The sequence below is a fragment of the Taeniopygia guttata genome, chromosome 2 (assembly GCF_048771995.1).
Source record: "Taeniopygia guttata chromosome 2, bTaeGut7.mat, whole genome shotgun sequence".
Taxonomy (NCBI): Eukaryota; Metazoa; Chordata; class Aves; order Passeriformes; family Estrildidae; genus Taeniopygia; species Taeniopygia guttata.
Window position 1 is genome coordinate 31153317 of NC_133026.1, and position 10664 is coordinate 31163980.

Here is a 10664-nt window from a genome sequence, read left to right on the forward strand (position 1 = left end):
TATTTCCCCCATATGACTTTGAAACCTTAAAAAGAACTTCATACATTTCCCTTGTCTGATCCACTGCATCCAACTGACTTTTCTCCACTGAAATACATTTGAATCACTACAGTTGCCAGATGTTTCTAGCTCCATTTTATTTAAATAAAATATCCCAAAATCTAAATTGCTTCTAATGTAAAAGAAGGAATTGAAAATTATGTATTGCACAATCTATACTCAGCCAAAATAGTGTTAAAATTCAATGTCTGGTGAACTGCTAAGAGCCTAGATTTGGGCAGAATGCTTGCTTGGACTGTCACAGGTCTGATTTACAGCTCAAACTAGAAAGGAGATTTTCTCTTCCTCAGAGAGCATCCTAAACAATAAGGACAGAGTTCACCAGATTCTTATTTGGTGTGTCTTTCAATTAGCTACACAAAATGAAACCCTTCCAGAGAGACAGATTGAGAAATAGTGGTATAGTCTGAATTCTAGTGGGGATACCCAGCTATGTGTCCATGCTCTGCTCAGATGGGATGAGCTGGTGGAAGCCTGCAGGCAGCTCTCAGGCCAGGCTTGAGCCTGCTTGTTTTCTTAATAAAATTGGTCATATGGGGTAATTATTAACTTAATTGATTTTAACTAACTGTTCTAGTGACCTGTCCTGCTATAAAACCAATGGAAGGGGATTGAATTTAGCATAACTGAGGATTAAGGTTTTCGTGGCTTTCTGTCCTAAGGGTGGTTCTATGTCATGAAGCATGGGGCTTGTAGGGTCTGGCATGTATTGTTTGTGAGCATGTGCGTTGTGGGCTGATTTGTTGTGGTTTTGGGGGTGAGCTGGATTGCTTGAAAATTGGCTATCCCCCAACCAGTGTCTGTTGTTTCTCTTTTACAAGTAATTTATGGAAAGTTTCTTCTTTTATCAGAAAATCTCTGAGAAAAGCCCCTTTCTATGGATTTACCTATGGAATAGCTCAATGTTCAGAGTATTTTATTAATGCAGCAGTCTTCAGATTTGGAGCATGGCTCATTGTTAATTGCCTGAGCAACTTTGAAAATGTATTTATGTGAGTATACCTTATAAAACATTAAAAATATCAAAATTAGTACACAGTGTAGTGATTTCAATGCATGCAAATTATTTTATCAAATTACGGAGGTAATGGGCTTGGGAATCCAGGAATTCAGTCTGGTTGGAAGTTTTCTTTAGGCATAAGGGCTATTTTAGGGGAAGGTGCATCTTGGGTGGTGAAACAGCAAAAGTGAGCAGCATGCTCAACACATCTATTCTGGAGAAGCCTTTGCCCTTTGATGTCCCTTCCAGGCAGAAGATGTTAAAAGAAGTGATATGATAATGTTCAGCTGTAAACTAGCTATGGGAGCAAGCTGACCTTCCTAGTACTGGATGACATCTTGGAGTGTGAGGGGCTCCAGAAATATCATAACCTAAAGATGCTAAAAAGCCTTATTCTGAAGGTATATTTCACACAGTAGGAAAAGAATGCATTGTATTGCATACCTGGAATGAATCACGCTTTGTCCTTTGCTTTTTAGAGTCTTCTCTTCTGTCATATTTGCAGCTATGAATGTTGGTCAGTCTTCTTCCATGGCACCAGACTACGGCAAAGCTCGAATATCAGCTCAAAGAATTTTTCATCTTTTGGACAGAAAACCTCTAATTGACAGTTACAGTGAACAAGGTGAAAAATTGGTAAGGGTTGGTGTCATTTTTTATGGGAGCTTGGCAGGAGATGTGTTTCTTTGGGGTTTTGGGTGTATTTTTTTGGAAGGAGTGTTCAATTTTTCACAGGAAAAATTGTTGTAACAAACTAAATTAGTAATTATCTATTGTTGGCAAGTGTATTCACAGGTGTCTATTTCATAGGGTGTCACAAAAGGATGCTGAATTAGGATGACCTGAAGGGAGCCTACAAGAAAGATGGAGAGGGACTTGTTACAAGAGCATGTAGTGATGGGACATGGGGGAATGGCTTAAAACTGAAAGAGAGCAGATTTAGATGAAATACTAGAAAAAAAAAAATATTTCCTGTGAGGATAGAATGAGTTGCCCAGAGAAGCTGTGACTATCCCATCCCTGGAAGTGTTCAAGACCAGGCTGGATGGATCTCTGAGCAGTCTGGTCCAGTGAAAGGCATCCCTGCCCATGGCAGGGGCGTTGGAACTAAATTTTCTTAAGGGCCCCATCCAATCCAAACCATTCTATGGTTTTGTCAAACAATATATATAGTGATACTGACTTATTTAGGGACTGTATTATTTCTGGGTTTCAGACAAAACTGTATGGCCTTTCAGGTAGTTTTTTTCTCTAAATGATTAAAAACAAATACTTTTCATTCTATGACTCACAGTGTAAATGGCTTTAGGAAAACACTGATAATGTCACTTCCAATAAAATTTTTGTTGTCTTTGTAAGAGTTTATAGGAGAAATAAAATGCATTTTTCTAATTTTTTTGTAAATAAGAGAGAGTAGTTCCTTTACAGACAGGTACTTTGTCAAAAGCCATCCTATTCCATCTGTGGAAATTTTACAATTAAAAATGGGCTCTTATGAAGTCAAAACAAGCTTAATGAATAATTTAGTTTGTTCTAAAGTTGGGGGAGGAAAGACGACAAGCAAAAAAACAATAAAAAGTATAAATCAGAAAACATTCCAAAATTCCCCAAAGAGCCTTGCTTCTAAATCAAAATTGCCATTAAGGAGCCTGACCTCAGCACTTGTCAAATTTATGCATGTAATGCTTTCAATTTACATATTCTGGAAGGATTACAATGGTACATCCAAGTTCATCTAAATTTAAAATTAACTTCCCATGTAGATTTAGAGGGTAGTTCCTTCTCAGGAAGCTGCAATGCAGTTTTCTATAACTTCAAGCTTATATACAGGGTTTTCAGCCTTTAAAGTTCTGAGAATGCTTGCATGTTTTCTTGAACCAGGGTTCTCTGATGCAGACATTGAAAGACTTGGCAGGAGGTAGCCAATAAACTTAAGTGCAAACATTTTTAGTGTAGACTGGACTTAATTGCCAGTGATGCCTATGACTTAGCAAAGCAAATGTTTGAGTCAGTCAAATTAGGTTATTACCTGCTGTGAGAGCATCGTATTAGTGGTGCTGCTGGCATGTACAGAGAGCTGGCTCATACCCTAAAGAACAGGACAGCTTTGGCATGTTCCCCCTTTCTTCCACTTGTGCTTAAATATCAACTTGTCTAGGATGTCTAATTATCACTGCTTTTTTAAACACAGCTTGTCCTTTGTGCTCGTGGATAACCTACTGAAGAATTTAGCTCAGCTATCTTAATCTCTAATTTTGGTCTTGTGTTACATTTGTTCAAATGTGCTACCTGCAGGGTAAGATCAGGAAAGAAAATGCTACAATTTATACCACAAGTAGAAGTATCTCAATTAAATGTATTAGAAATGAAAAATCTGGATATTTTCTACTTTTCTTAAGATGGTGGTTGAGCACTGGAACAGGTTCCCCAGGGAAGTTGTCATAGCACCAAGCCTGACAGAGTTCAGGAAGTGTTTGGAAAATGCTCTCAGGCACATGGTGTGATTCCTGGGGATGGTGCTGTGTAGGGCCAGGAGCTGGACTCTGATCTTGGGGAGTCCCTTCCATCTCAGCTTATTCTGTGCTTCTGTGATACTCTTTCAAAGATGAAGTGAGAAATAGACACAAGAGATGCAGAAAACTTCTCCAGAAGGATGTAGTGACTTACAGATCATCCTGTAACTAGTGATACTATGCTCAGTCCAATATGTCATTTAAAAGAATTTCAAAAGCACTTTTCAAAACACTTTCCCAAACTTTCTTGGCTCTCTCACTTTAATAACCAAGTCATAACAAGTGTTGTTATAGTAAAGGCTAATAAATAATTATATGAGCATGTGAACTCTCTACTGCTTTTCAGAGCCATTTTGAAGGCAACATTGAATTCAGAAACGTCCATTTTGTATATCCAACAAGGCCAGAAGTTCAGGTTTTGCAAGGACTCAATGTGAAAGTTAAAAAGGGACAGACTCTGGCATTAGTAGGAAGCAGCGGCTGTGGCAAAAGCACATCCATTCAGCTCTTGGAGAGATTTTATGACCCTGTGGAAGGACAAGTGGTAAGAATAGACTTGTGTGGCTATTAATAGTAATTAGATCTACAGAACTCTTTATCTGCCAAGGTTTCAGAGGCTTTTGAGCCTGGTAGTCCCTCTGTTGAGAAGCCTTTTTTTAGAGGTGTGAGTTACGGAGGCTGTGCCTCCAGTAGGTCTGTAGACAGTCCCCAAATCCCTGTCATTGCCTGCCCTGTGCATTTGCCCACGTGTCCCAGCAGTGGCATCCATGCTGGCAAAATGTGCTTCCTCAAGTCACAGCTCTTGCCTGGGAAAGGAATGACCATATCTGACTGGATTTCCACCCCAAGGCTCCTCACACCCTGGTCAGACAAGGGCTAATAACACTAATGTACGTTGCTTGTCACTATTTAAATTTTCTTGCTCACGTGAACTAACACATTAGGGACACAGATGCATGCTTCAGATAACACAAATGTAATCTCACATAGATATTTTTTCACTATCAGGAGGCTCCAATGGGCTTGTTAATGGGTATAGAAAGTGGAAAGAAACCTCCTTTGGAGGTTGTAAGATCGAAAGGCATACAGCTGAAAATATTTATTGTTGTGTTCAGCTTTTTAAGGGGCAGGCTATCCCATGAGCCTCCTGGTGCTTCTTGTGGTCAGTAGGGCTGGAAGGACCACAAGAAGAACCTGCACATTGTTTCTGCTTGCTAGCAACTGGAAGCAAAACAACAAAAAATTAAATACCAATGCAGGAAAATATTTGTCTATTCTGCTGGTTCTTTTCCATTTAGCATGCAAAAATATTACTTGATTACATCAAGTAAAATAACACATAATGGGCTTTCTCTTAGAATTCACATTTCCTGTTTACAGCAGCTATGTGTGCATGAGTTCAGTAGCAAGCTTGGCATCATGTTTCTGTTGCTTTTTCTAGCTAGCAGATGGATTTGACACCAAATCACTGCATTTACAATGGCTGAGGTCCAGGCTGGGCCTGGTGTCACAGGAGCCCATTTTGTTTGACTGCAGCATTGCTGAAAATATCCAATATGGAGACAACAGTAGGGTGGTTAGTCAGGAAGAAATTGAAGAAGCAGCTAAAGCAGCAAATATTCATGCCTTCATTGAAAAACTGCCAGAGGTAAGAGACAGTGATGTTCTCTTCACAGTGAGATCATATATTTGGAATGATATAGAGATATCAAGGTAGTGCTCACTTTTGTTTCCCCTAATATAATAGTCTTTATGTTTTATAATGTCAGTGTGTTTCAAGCTTAAAATCCCTTCTAGTTTGTTCAAAAAAAAAAAAAGCCAATGTTTTCATTATTACAGTGGTAGACAACCCAGAATATTTGGGGGTGGGGGGAGGTAGGGAGAGGGAAATGTGAGAATGCTCTGTGTATAAGTGCTCATAATATTTTTTAAAATTTATTTTTCCTTTGACAATAGAAACTCTTCAAGTTACTCTGATAGACATTTTTCTGAAAAAAATAGTAAAAGAAAGCAGTTTATTTCTAATTGAATGGATATGCACAAGGATTTCTTAGTAAATAGAAAGGGACAGTAAATCAAAAGAGAATGGCATGGCATTTGACTTTCATGCCTGACAAGAATTTGGTTCTAACATGGAAAAATGTTTTGATAGTTTGTTTTCACTGTAGTTCTGTGTACCTGAAACTGAGGCAATGATGTTGAAAAATATTTAATTTTCATTACTACTAATAATGTTTTAGATTCTTAATTCAGAAGCAATGTAACTTCAAATTCTTTGTGTATATGTCAGTAAGAATTAAATTGTTAGTTAATCTTAGGATTATATGCTCTTTTGGTGCTGCATTGCTGGTACCATTAAGACCTATTCCAGCCTTTGAGGGAGTAAATTTTCAGACTGGATATGAATATGTGTGGATGTATATATAACTGCTTGTACTAGAGATGTTTCTAAAGCCTTATCTTTCTTGAAACCACTTGCAGTATTCTTTCTTTCAGGATGAAAATTCTTAACTTTTAGAACCATGAATAAATTTTACTTTTCTAATCTTCCTTCTCTAATAGTATTCACTGGTGATCTTTCTTATCTTTTAACATCCAGAAATATAATACCCGGGTGGGTGAGAAAGGAGCACAACTTTCTGGAGGTCAAAAACAAAGAATAGCAATTGCCCGTGCTCTGGTTCGTAATCCTGCTGTTCTTCTTCTGGATGAAGCTACCTCTGCTCTTGACACAGAAAGTGAAAAGGTGAATAATGATTTTGATGTGAAACCCTAAAATTAAAGCAAACGTGCTACAAATGCTCAATTGTGAAACAAGTCAGGTATATCACAGTAGCCTTTCCACCTGAAAGGTTTGAATTGAACCATCCTAGAAAGATATTTATATTTACTGAATAAAAAGTAGGAAAAAAAAGAAACTTTAAGTATAAAATTCCACATTGATCTGATACTCCTCAAATGTTTTCATATCAGATGTATTTGATGGTAAATACTGAATTTGTGTTCTGACCTAAGCTGGGTGCCCAAGAAACCACTTCTCCATGTCTTACACTTGTTTGATCAGGCTCACTGACTTCAGTGAGAAATCCTGTTGAGTACATGCATATATCTGTGGGGCGTGTAGTCAGGTGATAAGAAAGTGAGAAATAAAAGGTAGTTCCTAGGACAAGGGAAGCTTTTTCAGGTGCTAACAGTATTGCTGTGTTCTCTGTGGACAGATTGTCCAGAAAGCTCTGGATAACGCCCGGCAAGGTCGGACCTGCATCGTCATTGCTCATCGCCTGTCCACCGTGCAGACAGCCGACATCATCGTGGTGATCCAGAATGGAAGGGTGGTCGAGCAGGGCACCCACAGCCAGCTCATGGCTAAGGAAGGACACTATTATGCCCTTGTAAATGCACAAGTCTCTAATTAGTACTACTTGCCGAGTTGTTGAGGTTTTTTATTTTGTTTTGGTTTTTTTATGGGAAGACATTAAAATCTCTACAGAGGATTATTGTTGGCTGTGTTTGTGCTAACCAAGCAGGAGCTGTGTTGCAGCCTGGTTGCTGTATCCACTGCAGCCCTTGGGGATGAGCAGTGCATGCCCGGTGCTGGGTCACAGGAGGTGCACAGAGGAGTCCTAGGGACTGAACGTGTTGAGCAGTTTGGTGTGTCACATGCTCTGGAGAGTGTCAGACCTGCTGTAGTCTCACCCACAGCTCAGGTGGGTACCCTGGTCTTTGTGTCCCCCCAAACCCTGGTCCACAGCAGCTGCCACAGACCAAGGTGATAACAGAGTACGACAGCAGTTAAGCATCATGGCTAAACAAAATGCTGGTGTTCGTGATTGCTCTTTGGGTTTCTTCACCAGCCAGATGAAGTCATAAAGTCTTCTTTAAAGATGATTATCAGTTTTCACTGAAAACTGAGATTCCAAAAAAATTACATTAAAAAGAAGGATGTTGATGCATGGGTTTGGTTTTTTCCCTACTCTATGCCCCATTTCTCATATTACTGTATTTCACACATTTTTTGGACATTCAATGCTCTAATTCATAATAGTTATAACCTTTCCATATCAAAAAAACTGCACAAAATACCATTGTTTTGTTTAGTATTTTTCAAATGCTGACATTTCAGCGTTTAGTCATTCTTTGTATCCATCAAGATAATTTCAAAAGTTGTTTAGGGAGCTGGGATGGCATCTATTGGAGTGGATTCCTGTCAACCATATAAACAGCTTTTCTTTAAAATAAAGAAAAAATGAAAAGTTGTTTTCAATATAAGTTCCTTTATTTTCAATAGGCATAGTACTTAGGGTGATGGTGTAGTAGTGGACCTGATAGTGTTAGGTTAACATTTGGACTTGATAATTTAAAGGGGGTCTTTGCCATTCTAAATGAGTTTATTATTCTATGAAGAATTTCAAAGATTTTTTTTTAAGTGTTGTCAAAGCTTGTTTATACATGTGCTTTAATAATTTTTTATTCCTCTGATATATTCCTCAGGGTGCTACAATACATCCTTTAACTGTTGACTGTGTAGTCAGAGTGACTCAGCAGCTGGGGTTTTTTGGCTGCTTAAACCCAATTGCAGCATTTCAATTTTCCAAGGCTTTGCACGTGGCTTTGGGTTAGGATTTATAGCCTGGAGCAACCTGCAGTACTTTATAATTTCCAGATTGTAGCAGACAAACTTACAGTAATTCCCATCTCCTTTGCTCATTTCACTTATTTTCCGGTATCAGAATCTGCAAGGGGAATAAAACACACAAAACAAATCTGATCTCAGGTTTGCCAAAATAAATACAGTTGCTCTCCCTCAAAGCTTTTTCTCAGAGACTGTTTCAAGACTGTTTCATTCAGGCACCCCTCTTGTGTGATCTCTTAATTTTCTTGTGATAGGCACATACTATGGAACTGCTGCCCTTATTACATTCCCAGTTATCCAATGTGGGCTTCAATTAATTCATTTTTCCCTGTTTTGTTTCTGCACTGCAGTTAAAATTATGAGTACTAGATTTTGATTCTCAGTTTTGAAAATAAAAAAAGAAAATAGCGACTACTTTTTTCAGCAGTGAGTAATTTTTGCCCAATTCTTCCCTTTCCCATCACCAGTCTCCATTTTTTTTGGAGCTTTCTAGTAGTGGAAGTTGGAAACAGCTCCACTCTGAGGATCTTACCAAGCCTCAACCTCTGTAACAGCCAGACTGATCCTCAGGGATCCAAGGATGCTGCATCTATGGCCGAGGAGGTGTAAACTGCTTTGGTAGTTCTTTTGTTCTGCCTCGGGGCCACCATGAGCAGAGAACACCCTTGGTGCCATGAAAGGAGCCTTGTCCCTGGTGCAGGACCAGTGCAGACACCTGGGCCCTCAACACTGCTGTGCCTGCCCACTAGCACACACATTGAGCAGGATGACTTCACTGACTCCATCAGATATAGAGATAAATATGTTCAGCTTGTAGGCACTAATTGTAAACTCTGTTGCTCTGATAGTTTATTTCAGACTACCCAAGTCACTTTCCTGGGTGGCTATGCCCATAGAACTTGCAAACTGGCTATGCTCTGATTAAAAGCAGACCTAAATTAAGAGAGAAATGTATGTCAAAACCACCTATTTCAGCACCAAGCCCTATATGATACAGAGATCAAAATAATCAACCCTGAGATTTTGTTGGCTTCAAGTAAACATTCAATTTTTCCTTCAAAATGCTTTCTGAATGCCTTCTCTGAAGTCTTCACTCTCTTTTCTGGGAAGCCATATCTTAATTCCATAGAAGATTAGATCAGGGCTGGCATCAAGCAAGTTTCTGAGCTAAGTGCTTCTCTTCTAGACATGAATGAGGTCTTTGGTATTCCTTGACAAGCATAGGCCAATATGTTCCCTTCACCCCTATCCTTGTGGCAGTCATTTTAGGGGTGAAGTCCCCAGTGACACCAGCAGTGACTCGCCATATTATGGGCACCTTTGGAGAGCGCCAAGACTTGTACAAGATTGGAGGAGACTTTTAACTCTGACACCTGGAATATAAAGCAGCACAGAACAAACATTTCAGGAAAAAAAATGTCGGTATGAACATGTCTTGGTTCTGACCAGGATAGGGTTAGTTCTTGCAGTAGCAAGGAGGGTGCCTGGCCAGGACCCAAAGGTTATTCTGTACCACCTCATCATTGACAGGTGTGCGGAAAACTGAGTTTCTTCTGGGAAGAAGGGGTTCTTTTGGTTAAGTGTGGTTTTGTTATAGCAATGCTCCAGCTTGGCCCCCATTTAGGGCTCATCTGCTGCCTGCAACCATGGATACTCTGCCCAGGGAGAAACAAACTTACCTAAGGGAGACCAGCAAGAAAGCTCGAGAGGGACTTTTTACAAGGACATGCAGTGATAGGCCAAGGCTTTGAACTGAGAAAGTAAATTAAGAGCAGATATTAGGAAGAAATTTGTTACTATGGGGTGGTAAAGCACTGACATGGGCTGCCCAGAGAAAAGTGGATGCCCCACCCCTGGAAGTGTTCAAGGCCAAAGTGGATGGGGCTGTGAACAAAGTGGTCTGTGGAAGGTGTTCCTGCCCATGGTGGGGAGACTGGGACTGGATGATCTTGCATGTCCCCTTCCAACCCAAACCAACCTGTGATTCCATGGAGAGCAGAAAAATTCACACAGTTTATCTGGAGGTGTGGTTGTGTCTTACTGAAGCAGGAAATACAGTGGCAGCTTTTCCAAGGCATTTCCAAGCTCTTCTGTTTCTTAATGGATTTGGATAATATTAGAGGAATGTGGTCTGGCAATCACTAGAACTATATCCAAATTGTGAATGAACTGGACAAAATAATGGATAAAAGCCTGTAGTTTAGCTCTTTCTGTGTATCTCTGCTGCTGCATGTAGACAAACCAGACTTCTGTAAAATACATTTTCTCCATGTCTGAGACATTAAAGTGTTTCTATCATCAATGTAGTAAAGAAGAGAAACAGCTGGGCAACAAGGCCACAAACAGCATCTGTGTAGTTTTTTCTTACAAAATGCAATTGAAAGGCTGTTTGTTTAGTCCTGATCCTTAGGTACTTGTAAATGACTGGTAGTTTTAGATGCAAAGGTAGAAGAATCCA

General features: G+C 39.6%; 1 protein-coding gene across 8 annotated transcripts in view; it reads left to right on the forward strand.

Annotated features, from left to right (window-relative positions):
- Window positions 1-7067, forward strand: part of ABCB5 (ATP binding cassette subfamily B member 5) — a 33543-nt gene extending 26476 nt beyond the window's left edge. For 5 of the 8 annotated variants that reach the window (XM_030264795.4, XM_072925580.1, XM_072925582.1 and 2 more), the window contains 6 exons: window positions 912-1052; window positions 1540-1696; window positions 3920-4117; window positions 5015-5221; window positions 6173-6319; window positions 6792-7067. In XM_030264795.4, coding sequence (XP_030120655.4) covers window positions 912-1052; window positions 1540-1696; window positions 3920-4117; window positions 5015-5221; window positions 6173-6319; window positions 6792-6989 — 1048 coding nt within the window. In that variant the 3' untranslated portion in view covers window positions 6990-7067. Of the gene's footprint in view, window positions 1-911; window positions 1053-1539; window positions 1697-3919; window positions 4118-5014; window positions 5222-6172; window positions 6320-6791 lie in introns of those variants that run through there. The other 3 variants (XR_012054540.1, XM_030264798.4, XM_032746711.3) reach the window with 3 other exon arrangements.
- Window positions 7068-10664: the final 3597 nt, after the last annotated feature.